Here is a 24,007-nt window from a genome sequence, read left to right as displayed (position 1 = left end):
TGCAGAAACAAAGACTGAAGCTATAAACTCTGTCTTAGCAGTCCATTCAGTTGAAGAAGTTGTTAAGTCCCTGCAGAACGTACAGTGTTTTTGGAGTTTCCACTGATGCCACACTAATCATGGATTTCTGAAAATTTTCCCTATTCTTGTGCATTATTTTGACTAGAAAAATGGTGACTCAAAGGTTAAGCTAATAGAATTAAATAACAAGTCAGATGAGACCACAGCTACTATTTCTGGCTATGTGTATGAGACCTTGTGTAAAAGTGGCCTGGATAAGAAATGTATTGCATTTGGTGGAGATAATTGTAACACCATGTTTGGAGGAGTATGGAGATACAATGGGAATAATGTATTTTCAAATTTACAAAGATTATTTGGTCAATCACTAATAGGAGTGGACTGCCCTGCCCACATTCTGCATAACTGTATCCAGCCTGGAGCAGATGCAATTGATATAGATATTGACTCCATTGTTCTAAAAATTTTTCATTATTTCAGTGTCTACACTATACGTGTTGAAAACCTAAAAAATTCTGCAAATTTACAGAGGTTACCTATAAAAAACTTCTGTTTCATAGCAGAACACATTGGGTCAGTCTTCAATTAATATATAATGAACATTGAAAGGAACGACAATTCTTTGATAGACTTTATTGAAGCTCTTGCTTCCATAAGGGATATTCTGTCAGAAAGAAGTAAATGTCGTTCATTTCCCTCAAAGTGAAGTAAATATTGGAGAAGAGGCAAGAAGAGGGATATATAGAGAAATGTGGAGTTTTCAGAAGAAATATCCAGAACGTATATTCATCATTCACTGAATACTTGGACATGTGGTTGAAACCACTAGAAGAAGTTTCTTCATTCAGGTGGATGTCTTTAAGAGAGCCAATTGAATGGGATAGTGTGGTTTCAACAATTAGGTACCTTCATACAAAAGGAGTGTGTCTGTAGATGATGTGAAGTGCTTTGATCAGTTTTGTAATTTAAAAAAAATTGTAGCAAAAATTAAGGATACTGATGTTTCTGTTCCTTGTAAAGTAAGATGGGCTAATTATTTTAGCCACTGTAAGAATGAAGAGTTTTTTTCAGAGCTGTTAATAATTCCTCAATTTTTCTTTTCCATACCACCACATAATGCATCTATTGAAAGACTGTTTTCAATAATGGAGATGCAATGGTCTAAGGATAGAAACTCATTTACTGTGGATTTTATTAAAGGACTAATGCTTACAAAATTCAATTTCAGTGACACGCTGTGTAAAGATTTCCATTCATATTTATCCAAAAACACAGATTTACAGAGAAAAATTGCATCAGTGGAAAAATATAATAAAAGAAATGTAAAGAACAGCAAATAAATTATGCTGAGAAAAATTAAAGTATTTTTTATTCCATAAGTAAATTTTTTGTGTATCATTTTTTACCATTCTTATGAAATCTGCATAAGAATGGTAGGCACCTCCATAGCCAGGTGGGAAGGAGCAGCAGTGCGCAGCACACGCTTTTTGATTAGACTGGGGGTCGAGCCCGTCACCACCAAATACAGAGGATGCGGAAAGGTCAGAGAATGACCACCGCATATCCCGGAGCAATATGGCCTTAGTTGCTAATGCTCCTAAAAACCAAATAACAAACAAACAATAAGAATGGTAAGTGTGAATTCTGTTAATTTAAAGGACTTGAAATATTCAATTAAAATATTTAACATGTTATTACTTGGCCAGTGACTGTGTTATTACCCTATTATCATAATAAACTGTTATTAAAGGCATAGGCATTTTTGAAAAGACTAAGAGAATGTAAGGTGTTTTGATACAATAGGGAAAGGTGTTCTCAAAAGTCTAGATTTTTCTGCCCAAATATCCTCATTTTTAATTTTAGAGAGGTGGCAGTCCTACTTCTCAACCCCATTGGTTTCTCCCCCCCCCAAGGTTTACTGCACTCAGGCAGGATTTGTTGACTGACCACAGTTCAAAAACTTTGATCCCCATATATTTCCATTGTAAGTAATATAACCTACAGTTACTATTGAAACTATCCATATAAAGTCTGGCCCCTTCTGGATTATACAAAATTCTTAATTTTTAAAAAATTCTGATCCAATAACACTCACTTAACTACATATTATCTGTCCTAAAAACAAAAATATGTATCCTCAATATGAATAGAAAAGCACATACTTCACTCCATAAAACAACATTTTTCCCAAACCACTGAAATTAATTTCCAATGCACTATGAGGTTTAAAGTCATCTTGTTGGGAAGTTGTATATATGTAAAGTTATCCCACTAGGTGTAAGTTGGTTGTTATGTTGTAGAAAGGTTATACCAGTCCTTGCCCAATGGATAACATAATGATTATTTCATATTAAATTTACAAAAAGCCAGATATTCTGATGCTGACTTTACCTTTAAGTTTCTGTGTTTCATCTTGCATTTTTATTTTATTTTAATTTTTAATAGTTTCTTTTTAAATTGTGTTGTCTAGAAAATCCCTACCCTCGGGCTGTGATGGTATGGTGCAATAATGTTTTTGATAATAAAGCTTTACAATAATAAATCTTTATTTATTTTTTTTTTTTTTGTATTTTTTTTTTATAATAAATACAAGTGTCTATCATCAATTATATAGTATGGCAACATACAAAAGTAAATGCATACAAATCAATATAATTATGGAACAACCAGCCAAATTTAAAAATCATGAAGTGGGGGGGGGGGGGAGAGAGAAAGAGAGAGAGAGAGAGAGAGAGAGAGAGAGAGATTAAGGTAAAGGGAGTTCCAGTTGACATTCATCTTGTGCACACCAGTGAGTTAAGGTAAAGGGAAGGTTTAAATATCTACGCTCTACTAAACACATAAAACACAATGTATGTAAGTTAAAAATATCTGATGAATCTCTTACCTAAGTAACTATATATATGGCTGAGAACTCTAGCAGGTTGAACTTCAATGGGTGACACCTCAGAAATAGTCTGGACATGTATATCATGATTTTTTAACTTTTCCTGAACATAGTTGTCTTCAGCTAGGATCACTACTATAATTTTTATAAAATAATAACTTAATGAATGTCAGAGAAGCAAGACTGTTATAAAATAATAATAAATGAATTCAAAATCTAATAAAGATCCTGAACTGTGTAAACCACAACATACCAAAACAATTTTCTCTCCACACTTAAAAAAAAAGCTGAAACTATTTCATAGCAATATATATTATGTTAAATCAGTTAAAAAAAAGTAGGTGAACATTTTTTGTCTTCTCTTGCATTTTTTGGCTCGCAGGATTTAAATTGCCAAGTAAATGTAACAGTATTAAAGCTCACAAAACAAAATTTGCCTTCATCCAAGCTGTTGTCTAAAAAAATTACTGAAAAGTTAATTTTATAAGACGTCATGCAAAGCTGTCATGCAATAGATGAAGTTAAAATGCCGAAATTATAAAACATCAAATGCTGTTTTGGCATTTCAAAATAATTATGATAAGTCAGAGGAGTTTCTCATTCTTGTCCATATATTGAACATTTCTTATGTTATAATTTCAATGTTCTAAATCAGATGGATTTATATTTTCCAAAATAAAGGATAATTTTTAAAGCTTTTTTAAGCTTTAATTTTTAGCTGACAAGGCTAGTCAAGGGAGTCAGAAGTGTTCCAAGCCGCTGACAAGGGAGTCAGAAGTGTTCCAAGCCGCTAAGTGGATTTTCTTATTTATTGATTTGAAATTATTGTTACTCTAAAACTTTTGATTTAAATTTAGTAGTATAGCATTATTTTGTGATTTTTCTGATTAATATGGTGTATTTATTCTTTACTCGGCCTTGTAATTGCATTAAAGTATCGGTAAGGGTATCAAATCCGCATGTTACATGCAGCTCCGCTGAACGAGAAGTTTTTTAGCCATATTTAGCCGCTTTATTGACCAATTGTTACATCAAATTATTTTCTATAAGTAGCTTATAGACCTAGTCAGGATCCTTAGTTTATTCTGAATTGAGACAGTGCGATTTGGAAGTTAATTAATATTTAAGTGTCCATAGAATTACCTTTTGTAACTTGCTGCCATTGTTATACATCACAACGCTATAGCCCGAACTATATAACGTAAGCTTAGTATAGTACAGTATATAATATAATATTGTCAATTAATCAGTAAAATCTATTAATTTTGTTAAATTTCGTTGTTAATTAAATTGTACTTTTAACTAAATACATATAACAACTTAGATTACTAACGTAACATAATTAATTAATACATAACTTGATACGGAACTCGTAGATAATACTCGATACTGAAAAATATCGATACTGAATAACAGAAAGGAGATAAATCAGAAATTGGAAATTATAGACCAATTAGCTTGTTATCCCACATCTTCAAGTTGTTCAGAAGGGTCATTACTAACAGATTACAAAGAATACTTGATGAGAATCAACCGAAAGAGCAAGCTGGCTTTAGGACAGGATTCTGAACTACAGATCACCTTCACATAATATCACAGATAATGGAGAAAGCAAATGAATATAAAACACCATTATGCCTGGCATTTGTGGATTATGAAAAGGCATTTGACCCCATACAGCATAAGGCAATGTTTCGGGCACTGGAAAGACAAGACATAGATACCCCATATATTATGATTTTGAAGAAAATATATGAGAATGCTACCTCCTTTACTAGACCAGAAAAAGACAGTAGTAAATTTAAAATTGAGAAAAAGAGTTCGAAAAGAAGACACAATATATCCGAAGTTGTTTACTGCTGCCCTTGAGGAAGCTTTCAGAAGATTAGACTGGTCGCAGAAAGGAGTCAACGTGAACGGAGAGTACCTAAACCATTTATGATTTGCAGATGATATTGTGGTCATAAGCCATGATCCCTAAGAATTAGAAGAAAATCTTAATCAGCCAAGAAACTACTGTTATAGGCAGGGTAAGAAAAATTCATAGCAGCATTTTTTTTTTTTTTTTGTAAGATTCTATTAGACAATACTCATGAACAAATTGGAAAAGTTGTAAAGGGGTTACAGATTTTATATCCTGCAGATTTGATAACATATCGTTTTTTTAAATATCTGTTGAAATATCAACAGATATTTGAAAAATTGTGTTTGACCTCCAGTGGTTAGCTCTGAAGGGCAAACCAAAAAGCTCAGAAGTGTGACGTCACAAATCGGGCCATATTTTATAGAAGTTTGTAATTGGAGCTTCTCTGTTATATTTGAAATTTGTAAAACACTGTTCCACCCTGATATTTTTTCCCGTAAGTGAATAAAATATAAATCCGGAATTTATAATTTTTTTCAATCTCACAAAAAAATCACAAAAATTTCTGGAATCATAAGCAGCACTACAAGACTAATGCAGTATTTCTTTTAATAAAATTTTTATTTTTATTTTAAACAAAGAAAAGTTGACCAGAAGCTATTATCTGTGCTGGGAATATGCCTTAATCTTTTGATTGGTTATAGAAACAGTTGACTAGAATGACCTCAGTATGTGAGATAGGCTGCATATGTTTTACGTTCCACTTACATTGTGGAAAGGTAATCCCTTTAACCCTAAACAAAGCATACAAAGTTAGGACTCTCCTAATTCGTTTGTTATATGGAAGTTTTCTTCATTCTACAGAAACTTTTAAATGTAATTACCAAAGTAAATTCAAAAATTCGCTACAAAGAAGTTCATTAAACACAGGTCCAACCTAACTGTAATTAAATAAAAAATGAAGCAAATTTCAATTATATAACTGGTCGAATGTGCTCTTAAAATGCCTCACCTGGGCTCGCACCCCACCCTAGTTCCGGCTCTGCTCATAGAAGTAAGTTATTGTCGGTGACTCCATTGTCAGGGAGGTAGGTAATATATTTTGAAAAAAAGGATAGGTGAAACGGGACTAAGGTATGTCTGCCAGGGGCAAATATTAATGATGTTGTAGAGCAAATATCATCTTTTAAGGGCACAAAAGGTCATATTGTTGTACACATTGCCACTAATGACCTTAAGAGTAGAGATCTGCAGATTTACTTATCATATACAGGTCAATGTTGAAAAAAAAGTTGTGAGTTAGGGTTAAATTTGAAAGTGTCTGCAATTCTTCCCAGACACGACAGGAGGGAATACATGATGAGAGCCCTGTCAATCAATTTGGCCCTGGAGAGATTTGCAAGGCTCATGGCAGAAATTTTTTTTCAGCATGGTCTATGCTTGTTAACAGGACAGACTGCTTCTACAGGGAGGGAATACACTTAAATAGAAGGGGGAAAGAGTGTTGCTGATGCTATCTAGGCAGTACGTAGTTTGGAAAACTGATAGATTGGGGGGTTCATAGACTAAAGATTAACAGTAGCTGCAAGCAAAGGTGAAAGTGATTCTTGCGCTGCTTCTATTAGAATGACGAGTGGCCTGGGGGGCAGGGTGCTGGGAATTTCAGAGACTGGTGGGAGTCATCATGGAAAAAATAAATACATGGGCTGTGTTAGAGTAACTAAGAGTAAGAACAGGTGCATGTATATTTCCACGTATATTTCCACACCAATACTAGGAGAATAGTAAATAAATTTGATGAATTTGAAGTGTCAGTTAAGACATTCAAGGTGGATATTTTTGGGATATCAGAGACGTGGTGCCACTCAGATATAAGGGATGCAGAATTGGAATTTGGGGAGTACAATGTGTACAGAAAGGATAGGAAGGTACAGAGGCGGGGCATCCCAAGTGTGCAAGGGGTGCACTGCACCCGGTCGCCAATGTTTAATGGGCACCTGAAAACCTGAAAATTACATAGATATATGAAGAAAATTTTAAAGGGGGCACCAGATTTCAATTGCCACCTGGGTGCCATATACTCTAGAAAAACCATTGGAAAGGGAGGAGGGATTATGTTGTTAGTTAAGAAACACATAAAATCGAAGTTATTCGTTATTATTTGGTTTTTAGGAGCATTACCAACTAAGGCCATATTGCTCCGGGGATATGAGGTGGTCATTCCCTGACCTTTCTGCATCCTCCGTATTTGGTGGTCATGGGCTCGAACTCTGGTCTAATCAAGAAGAGTGTGCTACGCACTGCTGCTCCTACCCACCTGGCTGCGGAGGCACCATATAAAATATAAAGAAGCACATCCTGTTGACATAGATGGACAGTGCAATGTTGAGTCAGCCTGGTGTGACATAAGCACAAGGGGCACCTCCGTAGCCAGGTGGGCAGGAGCAGCAGTGCGTAGCACATGCTTCTTGATTAGACCGGGGTTCGAGCCCGTGACCACCAAATATGGAGGATGTGGAAAGGTCAGGGAATGACCACCACATATCCTTGGAGCAATATGGCCTTAGTTGATAATGCTCCTAAAAACCAAATAACAACAACAACATAAGGACAAGGAAACCAAAAATGAGTGTAGGAGTTTGTTATTGGCCTAATGATTCTGATGAGTACAATGAACGATTATACAGAGAAGCAGAGTGGGCCAGTAAATAAGAGTGTCTTATAATGGGAGATTTTAACTTCCCAGATATTGAATGGAACTTTTGGATTGATCACTCGCACACTAGCAAGGGCTTTTGTGAATTTATTGGATGACTGTTTTCTACAGCAACATGTTAAACAGGCAAGAAGAGGGAGTAGCACTCTTGATCTGATTATCAGCAGTGATTATTCATGCATTAAGAATTTACAGATAAAGGAACAACTAGGTGGTAGTGATCACAGTGTACTGATGTGGGATTAACTTAAAGATGTAACCACCATCAGGAATAAATGGAAGGGTTTTGCTTTTGCAAAGGTAACTACAGTGGTTTCAGAGATTCTTTTAGGTTCTATACAGTGGGACCAACTGATGATGTTACCATCAGAAAATTCTAAATGGGAAGAATTCAAGGAAGTAATTTTGGAAGCTACTAATCCATTTGTTCCAACTAAGAAATACTGCTCTAGGTTCAGGCCCAAATGGATGTCAGATGAACTAATGAGACTCGTGGCAGAGAAGAAAAATGCATGGGATGAACATAAATTGTCAGCAGACATAGAAGCCTATGGTAGATACAAGCTAGTCTGTAATCAAGTCACAAAGGAAGTTAGGAAGCGAAGGCAGATTAGGAAAAATCTTTGGCAAAGGATGCAAAGAAAAACAGAAAAAACTTCTTTACTTCTATAAACTCTAAAAGGAAGGGCATTAATCAGATTGGTCCACTTGATATCCATTTGACTGTAGATGATTGTTCTCAGATAGCTTCCTAATTAAATGAGCATTTTCCATCTACATTCACACACGAGGAGTTATTCATGGAGGAGACCTACAGATGCTTATCTAACTCTAACAGGGAGTTAAATGATTCTGCAATAACTGAGAGCAAAGTGGAAGAGAAATTGTTGAAGTTAAACATAAGAAAGGCACCTGGGGTGAATGAGATCTTTCCGGTTATATTAAAGGAGGCAGCAATGGAAGAAAGAAAACCCTTAGCCATAATTATGAGTGTATCCTTGGACTCGGGGGAAGTCCCCATGGACTGGAGATGTGCAAATGTATCTCCAATTCACAAAGGGAGATCAAAGGGTGACATGAGTAATTACAGACCTGTTAGGTTGACTTCTATTCCAGGGAAAAAGAATGGAGTCACTGGTTAAAGAAGCATTGCAGGATCATTTAGACAAGAGAGCAGTAATAATTCAAACACAGCATGGGTTTGTTAAAGGGAGGTCTTGTCTGACCAAAATAATTTTGATATCATATACTTGGATTTCAGGAACGCTTTTGATACTGTTGCACGTAGAGAGATATGGCATTAAGGGTAAGTTGCTACAATGGATAAAGGGATGGTTGAGTGGGAGACGACAGAGAGTGGTAATCAATGGACACTCTTCGTGGACAAATGTTATTAGTGGAGTTCCCCAGGGTTCGGCATTGGGCCAACTGTTGTTTTGTATATTAAACCTGATATGTTTGTTTGTTGTTTGTTATTTGGTTTTTAGGAGCATTAGCAACTAAGGCCATATTGCTCCGAGGATATGCGGTGGTCATTCCCTGACCTTTCCGCATCATCTGTATTTGATGGTGACGGGCTCGAACCCCGGTCTAAATCAAGAAGCGTATGCTACGCACTGCTGCTCCTTCCCACCTGGCTACGGAGGCGCCAAACCTGATATACCTTGATCAATGATATTGATCAAGGTATATCAGGTTTAATGTCCAAGTTTGCAGATGATACAAAGGTTGGCAGGGTTGTTAACAACAGTAAAGACATTTAAAAAAAAAAAAGGTAAACTGCAGCCATTATCAACCCACTGCAAAATGGAAGCGTATTGAACAATTCATGTTGAGGGAAATGGTCCATAATCTGCCATGCTGGTCCAGTGTGAGTTGGCAGATCGATCGTATTTAGAAGTCAAGGGCTTGAACCCTGGTCTACTCAAGGAGCATGTGCTACTGCACTCCCACTCCTGACCACTTGGCTACGGAGACTGCTACTTCAACTGGATCTAGATAAGTTGGGCAAATGGGCTGAGAAGTGGCAACTGAAGTTTAACATTGACAAGTGCAAAGAACTGCATATGGGTAGCAATCACCAAAGAGAAACGTACCAACTGTGTGGTACTACACTCAGGGAAGTGGAAAGTGAAAAAGACCTGGGGGTAATTGTGCAATGTAATATGAAGTTCACTGAGCAGTACAGACGGGCTGCCAGAGCAGGTCACGAAGTCTTGTCAATGATATATACAAATTTTGATAGCAGGGACAGGGAGGCGATTATCCAGTTATACGTGGCAATAGTCAGGCCATACCTGCAATACTTGTATAGGGTCTGGAGGCCACATTTTAGAAAGGATGTAGAGTTGCTAGAACACGTACAAAGCAGAGCAACAAGATCGGTGAGAGGAACGAAGGAGTGCTCTTATGAAGAAAGGCTTAAGTTCTGCAAATTGCAATGCCTGGAGGGTAGGTACCTGTGAGGTAATCTGATTGAGGTGTTTAAGGCCTTGAATGGCTTGAGCAAGCTGAATGCTGATGGGATTCTTCCTCTTGCTCAGATTAAGAACCTGGGGGGGGGGGGCAAAGATTCAAATTGAGAAAAGACAGTTGTTGAACAGATGTGCAGAAATTTGCCTTTAGCCAGCAGGTAGTTGATTGGTGGAACAGACTTCATCTTTTGTTGTGGAAGTTGATGGCCTAAATAAATTTAAGGCTGAGCTGGACAGGCATTTGGAACGAATGGGGAGGGGGGAGTTTTTTTTTTTTTTTTTGCCTGATGCTGCATAAGCTTGCTTTCTTGCATCTAATGCTAATGACTCTGGGGCACTCGCTTCTGAATCTGATTTTCCATCCATATTATTAACAGCTGTTCCATCTTTGATATAGCACCTGAACGCTGTTTTGTGATCACTATTGATCTTAAGTATGTTGATCCTTTGATTGTCCTTTAAAATAATATTCCCTGTTGAAGTAGCAAGACCTAACTCCCTTGAAATAGAAAACAAACTTTCTTTTGCTTCTTAATTAATCATCTTCATTTCTAAATCAATTTTGTTTTGTTTCCTGGCACTATCATCATTTGCACTCTTCCATGGTCGCTTTCCCTTCATCATTGTAATATGTAAATAGGAATGAATAGAAGTTTCTGAAAATTTCTTTTTTATATGATTGAAGATTTCAGTGAAGGAGGACACATTTCTCCATAATAGCATAAAAATCCACACAATTGCAGTTATCGGTATTATCACAAATGGAATAAGATTGAGTTTACTACCCATTTATAATTAAATTCACTAACAGAAAAGCCCAGTAAACCAGAATGTGCAAATTGATTGTGTTTTTTATGGTCGTTACTTCCAGAAATGTGCTTTAGAAAAATATCACAACACAAAGGCATTCAAAATTGATTCGTATAACGGGAACATAACGATCAAATTGAAGTGAAATTTCCATTAAAAATGTGACCTTTTAGAGGGATAAATAGCTTAGTAATATAGCTAAATTTTCAACTTCCAAAGACTTGGAATGAATTATAAAAAAAAAAAAAAAAACCAATGTGTTATTGGATTCACATGATAATTTCGCGATACCTCTTTTTTCCTATGTAATGCAAAATACGTTTTCATGATTTTTTTTTTAAGTTTGCACTGGCCGGCAAAAAGTTAGCTAAAGTCGAATTTCTGTAAGTCGAATATTACGTAAGTCGGGGAGTTCCTGTATTTGTGTACATACTTCCTAGGATTTCGACTTCTGATAACTGTGAAGTACAGTTGCTGGATTACACAAGTGTAAAAACAAAATACGTTACTGTTGATAAACAATCTTATAAAACATAATTTTCTTCATAAAACAACAACAAACCTTGAACAACAACATCTGGCTTCTTCTCTGAACTCAATCTCCTATTCAGTGGATCTAATTCACCTGGAGCCAAAAAACCCTAAATAAAAAAAAAAAACAGAAAAGAATAGCAGGGAAAAAATAGCATTTAATTTCTAAATAAATTGATTTTATTTAACATTGATATTTACATTGGAACATTTATTATACATACTTGTTTAACTGTGCACTTGATTATCCAGCAGGGCCTTCATTTCTTTAGTGTTATTTGACTTTTTTGCTTTGAAAACATTATTATTTATTTTTCTATTTAATTATTTCCCCCCTTAGAAAAAAAAATGGTTGAAAATGTTACTGTGCACGAAGAGCAAAACAACAGAAATTTCAGTAATTTATTTATTTATTTATTTATTTTTGTGTTTATAAAATATATATCTCACGGGTCCATAATGCATGAAGTTCTCTGTGCACCTTATGTGATCAATTTTGTTTAAATGGCAGTAGTCATCCTGTTTTTCTTGCTTTAAAATATGCAAAGCTAAGTTTCATATGTAAATAAATTTCTCTTATAGGGTAAGTACAAACACATGCAGATAAATATCTATTCTGTAAAACAATTCTGAATTTCTTGAGAATAAATTGTATTTTCTGATTAACTGTGTTTTTAATGGGTATCTTGCTCTTTAATATGGATAATGTGGGCTGATGATCTGGTTACGAAGATATTACCACGTTTGCCAAGATTTTTGCAACTCCAGCAAGTGCTAAGTTTTTATATATATATATATCAGGTTGTTTTATTGACTTAATTGTTATACAAAATTACTTTCTATAAGTAACTTTATAGTGCTGGTCAAGCTCCTTGGTTTATTTGAATTTAGAAAGTTCATACTTAACTTAGATCTTACAGTTCGTAACTTGACACCATTGTTATACGATACGTAATAGTGTAACGTAAATCTCGAACTTCATAGCACAAGGTTTAACGCAAAACTAAATAGTGAAATACATAGCATTGTATTAGAAATCTGTTAGCTTAGTATAGTACAGTATTATCAATTAATCAGTAAAATTTATTAATCTTATTAAATTTCATTGTTAATTAAATTATACTTAAATGGAATCAACCCAAAATAGAGCAGCAAAACAATGAGCACAAAGTAGCAGTAGTACTGTGGCTCGTGGGAGAACCAAAGGGGGCGATTCTCCAACACATCTCAGTCTAAAAAAATGTGCAAAATGTGAAATGTTTGCAGACCTCTCTAGAACAGTACATGATCTAGCCAAGGAGAATGTCTTTATGTGTGCTAGGTGCAGAGACTGTGAAGAAATTAGGTACCGACTCAGTGTTCTGATTGGCGTCTATGAGAGTTTGAGGTGTAGGGTAGATGCCCTCGAAGAAATTAATGTGAGGGCCCATCAAGCTCTCAGCTGCCCAACTCACTCCTGTGCATCAGACAACACAGTGGCAATCTCCAAGGCAGAATGCACTGGTCCCAAAGGAAGCAGTTATTATTGGTGACTATATTGTCAGGGAGATGGGGAATATATTATGCAAAAAGGATATGTGGAACAGGACCAGGGTATGTCTGCCAGGGGCAAAAGCTGATGACGTAGGGAAGATATTATCTTTTAAGGGCACAAAAAATAATACTGTTGTACACACGTTACCACTAATAATCTTAACAGCAAGAGATCTGCAGATTTACTAAATAAGCACAGGTCAATGCTGAAAAAAAGTTGCGAGTTAGGGTTAAATTTGAAAGTGTCTGCAATTCTGATAAGACATAATAGGAGAGAGTATATGATGAGAGCCTTGTCAATCAATTCGGCCCTGGAGAGATTGTGCAAGGCTCATGGGTAAGACTTTTTTTTTCAGCGTGGTCTGTGCTTGCTAACAGGAGAAACTGCTTCTATAGGGATGGGATACACTTAAATAGAAAGGGTGCAAGAATATTTGCTGATGCTAACGAGGCAACGTTAGGTGGGTCACATAACTGCTAGCTTCGGGGAAGGGGGCTTCACACACAAAAATTAACAGTACATACAGGCAGAGGCAAAACTGATTCTTGCACTGCTTCTATTGCAATGAGCAGCAGCCTAGAGAGCAAATTGCAGGGGATTTCATAGACTGTTGGGAGTCATCAGAGAATAAATAAATACATGGATTGTGCTAGGGTAACTAAGAGAAAGAACACATGGACGTATACTTGCATGCAGAAGTACAGTAAATAAATTTGATGAATTTGAATTGCTGATCAAGGAATCAAAGTTAGATATTGTTGGGATATCAGAGACATGGAGTCACACAGATATAAGCAGTGCAGAATTGGAATTTGGGGACTACAATGTGTACAGAAAGGATAAACAGGGTAGGGATTATGCAGTTAGTTAAGAAACACACAAAATCTAAGGAAGTGCATCCAGTTGCCATGGGTGGACAGTGCAATGTTGAGTCTGTTTGGTGTGACAAACATTGGAAAGGCAAAATGAGACTGGGGGTGTGTTATAGGCTAATGACTCTGATGAGTACAACAATAAATTGTACAGAGAAATAGAGTGTGGCAATAAATCAGAATGCCTTGTAATGGGGGATTTTAACTTTCCAGATATTAACTGGAACTTGTGGGTTGGTCACTCATATGCTAGCAATACTTTTGTGGATTTGTTGGAGGATTGTTTTTTAACATGTTCAAGTGGCAACCAGAGGGAGTAATACACTTGATCTGATTATGAGCATTGATTATTCATGCATAATGAATTTACAGATAAAGGAACCACTAGATGACAGTGATCACAGTGTACTGATGTGGAATTTAATTAAAGATGTAACTACCATCAAGGGTAAAGGGAAGGGTTTTTGTTTTTGTAAAGGTGACTACAGTGGCCTCAGATGGTTTTCAAATTATATAAAGTGGGATCAACCGATGATGTTATCAGTGGTGAATTCTAATTGGGAAGCCTTCAGGGTCTTAATTGGGAAGCCTTCAGGGTCTTAATCTTAATCTTTTCATACCAATTAAGAAATACTGTTCATGGTTCAGGCCTAAATGGATGTCAGATGAATCAATGAGGCTCGTGGAAGAAAAGAAAAATGCATGGAATGCATATAAATTATCAGGCAACACAGAAGTCTAGCACAGATATAAGCTAGTCTGTAATCAAGTTACAAAGGAGGTTAGGCAGGCAAAGACAGATTATGAGAAGCCCCAGGGGCTCGCGTCTGGTGAGTATGGGCTTGGCACACCCAGGGTCCTGAGCTGGATATCATCATTCTTCTCTTCTTGGTGATTCTTCTCTCTCTCTCTCTCTCTCTCTCTCTCTCTCTCTCTCTCTCTCTCTCTCTCTCTCTCTCTCTCGGGGTAATTCAGAAATTTTTTTTTTTTTTTGCTGGTGCAGCATAAGCCTCAGGCTTCCTTGCACCATATGGCTAATGATAATAATAATAATAATAATAATAATAATAATAATAATAATAAATCTTTGGCAAAGGGTGCAAAGAAAAACAGCAAAGAGTTCTTTACTTATGTAAACTCTAGAAGGAAGGAGATTAATCAAATTGGTCTGCACTTAACATAGATGGTTTGACTAATGATGATACTGCTCAAGTAGCTGATAAACTGAACGAGTATTTTGCATCTACATCACACAAGTTATTCAAGGAGGGGAATGCCAGAAGTTTATCAAACTCTAATAGGGAGCTAAGTGATTTTATGATAACTGAGAGCAAAATGGAGGAGAAATTGATGAAGTTAAATTAAAAAAAAAAGCACTTGGGACAGATGAAATCTATCTAGTTATATTGGAGGCAGCAAGGGAAGTTAGCAAACCCTTAGCCATAATTATGGGAGCATCCTTAGAGTCAAGGGAGGCCCCATGGACAAATGTATCCTCAATTCACAAAGGGAAGGGGTGTGCATGATGGGTGACACAAAAAATTATAAAACTGTTAGTTTAACTTCTGTTCTAGGGAAAATAATGGAGTCACTGGTTAAAGAGGTGATACAGGATCACCTAGACAAGACTACAATAATAATTCAAACACAGCAAACATAGCATGGGTTTGTTAAGGGGAAGTCCTGTCTGACCAATTTGACTGGACACTACAATTCGGTAACAAAGGAACTGGATGTAAAAAATAATTTTGATATCACATGAACATTCGGCTTATGAACATTCGCTTTAACGAACATCAAAATTCATTCACAATTTCTTAAAGTCACCAATAGATAGAGTTCCTTATAAAACGAAATGCCAAATGTATAGTGAACATAATTGTAAGAATTAAATAAATAAACTTTTTAAAAAATGTATTTATTACAATAATTATCAGAAAATTATTATATGATAATTAAACTGAACTGCTTTTGGTTAATAAAACTAATCTAGCCAGTAAATAAAGGCGCCTCTGTAGCCAGGTGGGCAGGAGCAGCAGTGCGTAGCACACGCTTCTTGATTAGACCGGGGTTCGAGCCCATGACCACCAAATACGGAGGATGCAGAAAGGTCAGGGAATGACCACCACATATCCCCGGAGCAATATGGCCTTAGTTGCTAATGCTCCTAAAAACCAAATAACAACAACAACCAGTAAATAAATGTTGGTTTACATGCCGCATCACGTAGAATGTTTTCTCGTGGGAAAGAAATCTGTGATTCTCCTATTATAATATAATAGGATCATCACTTGCTTTTCCTAGGTTATCTTGGACGGTCAACCGTTGGTTCACTTAGGGTCTGGAAAAGGGAGGCTTCACCATCCCTTTCTCTTCCAGTCACAAAGATATCTGAAAGGGATAATAGCAGCACTACGAACACACAGCAAAAAATGTGCCCGACCGATCTTTCATGTTGCAAACAACAAACATTGTCAGTTGTTTTATAGACACTGTTAAGTCACTGTTCGGTCCTTGAGGTTGTCACAGATATTCTCTCAGATATGCCAGACAAGCTGTTCTTGCTACCTGGGAGTATAAACGCTGATGGAACTGATATTCGGGTGACACTCAAGTCAAGTGGACCCAATTTCGGCGAAGTCCGGACGGTCTATGACAGCCAAATCCTCTGCTTGCACCTTCACGATGGTGGGACTGTTAGTAATCCTGGGTATAACCTCTAAGCACAAGTATATGGTGGGTGACCACCCAGGTGTGAACCAACGTAACCAGGGGTCGAGGTGTGGCGCCCACACCACATGGAGGAACGCCGCCCCTCTATGTTACCAGGCAGTAATAGGTGGTAGACGACTCTCATCAACTGGTGAAATACCACCACTTTGCTTATTGGAGGCTTGAAGTGGTGGAACCCATGTTTAGTCTCTAGAGCTAAGTTCCGGTCAACCCTTCCCTATCTCTTCCATCATGCAGTATGATTGATGATTTTTGAGGTTATGATGAATGTCGTGGCGAGATCCAATATTCCTTACATTTCGAGGGTACAGCTCTAAAACGGTGTTCGCAGGCCAGCCGCTAGATAGTACACCGGACCAAACCTATTGGTAACTCTCTAGGAGGCTTCCGGATCAGCTAGTGTATAATCTTGCTAACTCTACTCTGCCAGATAGTGACTGGAGGGAGTCCAAGTAGTGTGTATGCGGGGAGCATTGCCGAGGCCATGTTATGTCAAGGATCTGGGTATATTCTTACCACATGTACGCCATATCCAAAAATTTCATTACTTCATACAGCATGTCCCACCCACTTTTTCTTACTATTGAATACACCATGAATTGTCAAAATAATAGAGCAAGCTTATCTGTGAAAAGATCTAAACCTCCCAAGGACCTCCTAACTCATTTCACAAATATACGTGGTCTCAATTCCAATCTCAACGATGTCCATTTTCACTTGCAGTCTTCCAAACCCCATGTACTTTTTCTGACTGAATCTCAGTTATCAGTTGATTCAACAACTGCTCATCTCAGATGTCCAACCTATTTGCTGTATGATTCTTTCGCCTCAAAGGTGGTACTTGTGCATATGTCCGTTCTGATATTCCCTGCCAGAGACTTGGCAATTTGGAATCTCCTCTCTTTGATCTTCTCTGGCTTAAAATCTCTCTACCTCATTGTGTCAAATTCATCTGTTGTCTCTACCGTTCTCCCAACTCCACTAATCACTTGGAGCTCTCTGACTTCCTCTCTTTGCAACATGACTTTTTCCAGTCCAACTTTCCTAACAGTGAGGTAATTTTCCTCGGTGATTTTAACGTTCACAACTCCAGCTGGTTTCCGTTTTCTAGTCACACCGACCAAAAAGGTCGAGATGCTGAGGCTATTGCAATTACTAATGACCTAGCACAGATTGTTCATTTACCTACAAGAATACCAGACAATCCTAATCATACAGCCAATGCGCTTGATCTTTTTCTCACGAACAACCCTTCTAAGTACAAGGTCGAAGTGAGAGGTCCTTTAGGCACTTCAGATCACAACTTAGTGATTGTCTCTTCTCCAATGGAACCTTTATCTCATGGCTATTCCCAACCTCATATTGTTTGACATTACAACAATGCAAAATGGGATGACCTCCGAGATTTCTTTTCTTCTTTTCCCTGGTCTGATTACTGTTTCAAAACTTCTGATGTCAACGTTTGCTCAGATCGTGTCAGTGAAATTATTCTTGCAGGAATGGAATCCCTTATCCCACACTCCACTTTAAAATCTCGTCCTTTATCTAAACCTTGGTTTTCCAATAAATGTGCTAAGGCTGTCCAAGAGAAGAATGTTGCATATCGTAATTGGCTTGTTTCTAATTCTTCAGTTTCATTTTCTGCCTACACCAAAGCCCGCAACAATTGTAAAGCAGTTATTAATCAGTCCAAACTAGAGTTTGAACAGGCTAAGAGTAGAAAACTTGCTTCTTGGCCCAATGGTAGCTGAGCATTCTGGTCTCTTGCCAAAGCTATTGGCCGCAACTTTTGCCCATCTCTGCTCCCACCTCTGTCCAAACCAGATGGTTCTGTTGTCACTTCAGCCAAGGATAAAGCTGACCTGCTAGCATCCCATTTTTCTTCCAGCTCATGTATTAATGATCTTGGTAAAACACCTCCCACCATTCCTATCACGCTCCATTCAATGCCTCCTGTGGTCTTCTGTCAAAAGGATATCAGAAGGATTTTGATGAATCTTGATGCTAAGAAAGCTCCAGGTCCTGATGGTATTTCTCCACTTGTTCTCAAAACCTGTGCTCCTGAACTTACTCCTATTCTTTGCCGCCTTTTTTCACTTTCTTATTCCAAAGGTGTTTTTCCTTCTGCTTGGAAATTTGCTCATATCCAGCCAGTTCCTAAAAAGGGTGACAAATCCCTCCCAATCAATTATCGTCCCATTGCAATTACTTCTACTCTTTCTAAAGTAATGGAGAAATCAATTAACCGCCAACTCTTAAACTACCTAGAAACCTTTCGTCTGATCAACGATCGCCAGTATGGATTCCGTCAGTGTCGATCCACTGGTGATATTCTGGCTTATGTTACCCATTTATGGACTAATTCAATGGAAAGGTTCGGTGAAACACAAGTAGTTGCTCTTGACATCTCAAAGGCTTTTGATCGTGTTTGGCATAAAGGTCTTCTAAACAAGCTTCCATCCTATGGTTTGCCAACTGTTTTTAGTAATTGGTTATCCAGTTTTCTCTCTGATTGCTCACTGAGGGTGATGGTAAGTGGCTCTCTGTCTTCTAACTTCTCAACTAATGCCAGTGTCCCCCAAGGTTCAGTTCTTTCCCCCACTCTTTTCCTCTTGTATATCAATGACCTTCTTCCATTGACTGGAAATCTTATCCATAGTTTTGCGGATGATAGCACATTGCATTCCACTTTCCATTTTGAGAACCCTTGTCCTGCTCAATCAGCTTCAACTTCTCGAAAATCTGCTACCAATTCCTTAAATGCCGATCTTCAGGTAATTCTCCAGTGGGGCAAAGACAACTTAGTTGATTTCAACCCTTCTAAAACTCAGTCTTGTCTTATATCTCGCAAAAAGGATTCTTCTGCTCCTATGCTTCTCTTTAGTGACACTCCGATTTCTAGGCAAAATGATGTATCTCTTTTGGGGATTACCCTGACTTGTAATCTCTCTTGGCACAAGCACATTACAAATATTGCTTCCTCTGCATCTAAAAAACTTGGTTTTCTCTTTTCCAAACAGCTGCTCACTCTGTATAAATTGTAAATCCGCCCTGCCATGGAATATTGTTCCCACATCTGGGGTGGTGCCCCCAAAACCTCTCTCAGGCTTCTTGATTCCATTCAGAAGAGGGCAGTTAGGTTAATTAATGATTCATCTATAACAGAGTCTCTCCACTCGCTTTCTCATAGATGTACTGTTTTTGCTGCATGCCTCTTCTACAGATACTTCCATGGGCACTGTTCTTCTGAATTGGCTTCTATAATTCCCGCTATCTCTCTCTCTCTTTCAAAACAGTCCGAACACGTGCCGCCACCAGTCAACATCCATTTATCGTCCAACTTCAAACCCACAGAACCAACTTTTCATCTTCCTCATTTATTCATTCAACTGCCATTTTCTGGAACAACCTTCCTTCACACATATTTCCTGAAAATTACAATATACAGAAGTTCAAGTCCAATATCAACAAATATCTTCTTTCGTCTTCTCAACCACCAACCCAAGCACGGTACTAAGTACTATAGGTTCTAATACCTCTTGTGTTTGGGGTTCTCAAAAAAAAAAAAAAAAAAAAAAAAAAGTGTAATTCTGCATTTGGTGACTTAAAAATATATTTTTAAAAATTTAAGCAATCATGGGTCCAAAGCGAAATAGTAGTTCTGGTGCTGATAGTGTTAGTAAAAGAAAATGCAGTATTCATTTAGAAACAAAGCTAGACATCATGAAAAGGACAGAAAGAGGTCAGAAGCAGGAGGACATAGCTAGTCATTATGGTGTGAATCAATCGAGAATTGCAACAATTATTAAAGATAAAGAAAGATTACTGATTACTATTCATTACTACTCATTAAAACACGAGGAAACAACTCCTGCTTTAATGAGTAGAACAGTAAAAAATGGAAGTTTTTTGTTGCACAAGATGTAAAAAATAAAAATTAACAAGAACGACATATATATATATTTTTTATTCTTTTCATATTTTATTTTGCATTACGTATCATATACAGTAAACCATAAGGTATACATAAATCAGTGGTCTCCAAACATTTTTGGTCGTGCACCCTTATTTTACTTAAAAGGACTGGTGCACCCCAGAAAATGTTCTCAAATATTTTGACCAAGATACATTTTCAAAAATACTTTGCTACCAAATTAAAGATATGAGTAATTATTGTTAATATATATGATATATATTATCAATTTATTGCTAAAATATCACATAATCAATAAAATAACTATTGATAATTGTTTATATAACAAGCAGAATTAATAAAAGAAAACAAAGTTATTGACATATAACAAGTGGAAACATTTTTATGAATACAATGCTTGAATTTTAGTTTAGTTTGATTATTAGCAACATCTTTTGCCAGCTTCCATTTCTTTACAAAACTTCTCAAGAAACAATATTTTCAGTGTAGATTTTCCTTTGAAGTTTGAGTCTATTTGTACATATTGTGTCATATTACACAATCATTTAGGGCTCATTTACAGGAGGCATGCAAGGATCTATGGTCATAACAATTTGTTCTGACTTTGAACAACTAAGAAATATGTAGCATATATTCTACATGAATAATAGAAGAATATCATAAAAATGACGGAAATTGATGAGGAATATTGTATCTGAGGAATATCAATAAGAATATTATCTGAGGAAGTTATTGTTGTTATTTGGTTTTTAGGAGCATTAGCAACTAAGGCCGTATTGTTCCGAGGATATGCAGTGGTCATTCCCTGACCTTTCTGCATTCCTCCGTATTTGGTGGTCATGGGCTCAAACCCCGGTCTAATCAAGAAGCGTGTGCTACGCACTGCTGCTCGTGCCCACCTGGCTATGGAGGCGCCTTATCTGAGGAAGGTAAAACAGTTTTGAGCTCATGAGAATGAATAACCTTTTGAAAAATTTTGCAGTTTTAGTAAAATGACTAGGACTATAAATCACTTTATGGTCATTTTCCTTAGTCATGTTCATTAGTTTATTTTTAAATCTGGCTAGAGATTTTAGAGGATACAGCTTAATATAAGTAGAACCTTTGTATCAGTGATTTGGTGAAAATATTGTATCTCGTCACTTGTATTGTAGTGCATGGTAGGGAAATTCTAGTGTTTTCATTGTAATAAATAGGTATCTGGAAAGTAAAAATCATGTAGGATGGCATTAACAGATAATTTTATTACCTATTATAATTAACTTATAACTTTACAAGTGTAAAAAAGGTATAGCATAATACATATACCATAAAATCAATAACATAATGCATATAATGCAAACTCAATATCATAATATATATATATATATATATATATACACACAGAATTTCTCAAAAGTCACTGCATATTTTGGTGAAACAGTGTGATTATTAAATAAATTTCGTTACGACAAGTATATTTATTCTTTTTTTACATAAAAAATAAGTATTTGTAATGTGTTAGAGATGTTATTATAATTTTTATTACTTTTTTAATGTTTTCTTTTCAGGCCTATAATTCATAATGAATGTTCAAGAGTGAATTTTTGTTGTAACATTCCACATCAAAGGAATGAAGTTTTGTGAAAGTAGAGTAAGATTTTCAAGTAGATTTTATAGTCCCAGTCCTACAGACAATGCAATTTGTGCACTGGTGAATAAGTTTAAAAGAACTGTGTGTGTGTGTGTGTGTGTGTGTGTGTGTGTGTGTGTGTGTGTGTGTGTGTGTGTGTGTGTGTGTGTGTGTGTGTGTGTGTGTGTGTGTGTACAATGAGATGTGTATGCCCAAGGACAGCATGTGAAAGCATTGAATCAATTCGACAAATGTTTGAAGAGGACCCAAAATTATCAGTTAGGGAGGGACCTCGAAGACTGAACACACCCAAGACAGTTCAAAGAAGTTTGCATTCGACACTGATGAAAAAGCCCTACCACATTTAACTGTTGCATGACCTGCACAAAGAAGATTTTCCAAGTCAAGCAGCAATGTGTGCAGAACTTGTCGATCAAATCCAAAATAACAGCTTACTGGACCACATCTTGTTCAGTGATGAGGCAACGTTTCACATTTGTGGCAAAATGAATCACCAGAATTGTTGTATCTCCACTAAAGTAAATGTGTGGCTTGGAATGACAAAGTCAAAAATTTATGGACCTTACTTTTTTGCAGAAGCAACAATCACAGGAATTGTGTACCTTGATATGCTTCAGCAGTTTATTGAATCCCAACTTCTTGATGATGGTGTTATTTCGAGTGTAGTGTTTCAGCAGGATGGGGCACCATGTCATTACGCTCTAACCGTCCAGGAATACCTCAAACAGGCACTTTTCAAATCGGCAGATCCGGCATACAGGACCTAGACCTTGGGCAGCACGGTCTCTGGATTTAACTCTCTTGGATTTTTTTGCTTGGGATTTCGTAAAATCAAAGGTTTATCGCAAGAAGGTTCAAAATTAACCTGATCTTAGACAACACATTTGGGAGGCAGTACATGAAATGCTTGCAAATGCATTCTGCAACATGGCTGAGTGATTTGAAATCTGCAGGGACACTGAAGGGGCACATGTGGAAAACAATAATTAAATTCTTGACCTTTGTATGTTATAATTTTTTCTCTGTTTCAAAATTGGATATTGTGTAAAAATAAACTTGTAATTATGCTATTAAGTCATTCATCTGAAATTCACTGGATTTCACCAAAATATGCAGTGTCTTTTTGGGACACCCTATATATTTTACCATATATTTAATAATGTAAACTTCATAGTGTAATGCGTATTACTGCTGCGTAACTGGTGCATAGTGTTATTAGTGCATTTAACTAAATTAGTTTAGTGTAGTATTCTCCATTAAATTGAATTTGAATGGAAATTATACCCCAAATCAGAGAAGCAAAAGAAAGTGGCTCAAAGTAGCAGGAAAACTGAGAGGGTGGAAGCAGTTGTCCTCTAAATCAAGACATTATGAAATATATTACTTGTTCAATGTTTGCAGATAAATTTGCAATGGAACATGATACCTCCAAGATTGTGTGTGCTCGATGTAAAGAATGTGAGGATATTATGCACCAACTAAGTGTTCTGATGAACTTTTATGAGAGTTTGAAGAACAATAAAGAACCCTAGGGTTGAATACCCTCAAAGGAATTAAAATGGGGGAAATTAAGTTCTCAGCTGCCCAACTCAATGCCAGAACTCACACTTCAGCATAAGGAAACACAGTGACAATCCTCAAGGCAGAATGTGCTGGTCCCACAGGAGGTAGTTATTGTCTGTGACTCTATTGTCAGAGAAACAGAAAATATATTTTGCAAGAAGAATAGGTGGAATAGTACCAGGGCATGTCACCAGGGGGAAAAGTAGATGACATTGTACAGCAGATATCATTTTAATGGCACAAAAGTGATATTGTTGTTGTTGATATACACCCTGGCACTAATGACATTAAGAGGAAGAGATCTGAGGACTTAATTAACAAGTACAGAGCAATGTTGGGAAAAAGTTGCGAGTTAGCATTGAATTTAAAATTGATTGAAAGTGTCTGCAATTTTGCCCAGACATGATATGAGTAAGTACATGTTGAGAGGTTGTC

The 24,007-nt window shown here is 36.8% G+C and overlaps 1 protein-coding gene across 2 annotated transcripts in view; it reads right to left on the bottom strand.

Annotated features, from left to right (window-relative positions):
* LOC150078032 (putative phosphorylase b kinase regulatory subunit alpha) overlaps positions 1 to 24,007 on the bottom strand; it is a 608,767-nt gene that overhangs the window by 330,159 nt on the left and 254,601 nt on the right. For both annotated transcript variants that reach the window (XM_090384728.1, XM_090384727.1), the window contains exons 14-15: positions 11,335 to 11,413; positions 2,909 to 3,043 (exon numbers count right to left, since the gene is read on the bottom strand). In XM_090384728.1, the coding sequence (XP_090240854.1) occupies positions 2,909 to 3,043; positions 11,335 to 11,413 (214 nt within the window). The remainder of the gene's footprint in view (positions 1 to 2,908; positions 3,044 to 11,334; positions 11,414 to 24,007) is intronic.

Source organism: Mastigoproctus giganteus, chromosome 11, assembly GCF_048544385.1.
Source record: "Mastigoproctus giganteus isolate SK-2022 chromosome 11, ASM4854438v1, whole genome shotgun sequence".
NCBI classification, from domain to species: domain Eukaryota; kingdom Metazoa; phylum Arthropoda; class Arachnida; order Uropygi; family Thelyphonidae; genus Mastigoproctus; species Mastigoproctus giganteus.
The sequence above is the reverse complement of the archived record's forward strand: the minus strand, read 5'-3'. Positions and strand labels throughout refer to the sequence as shown.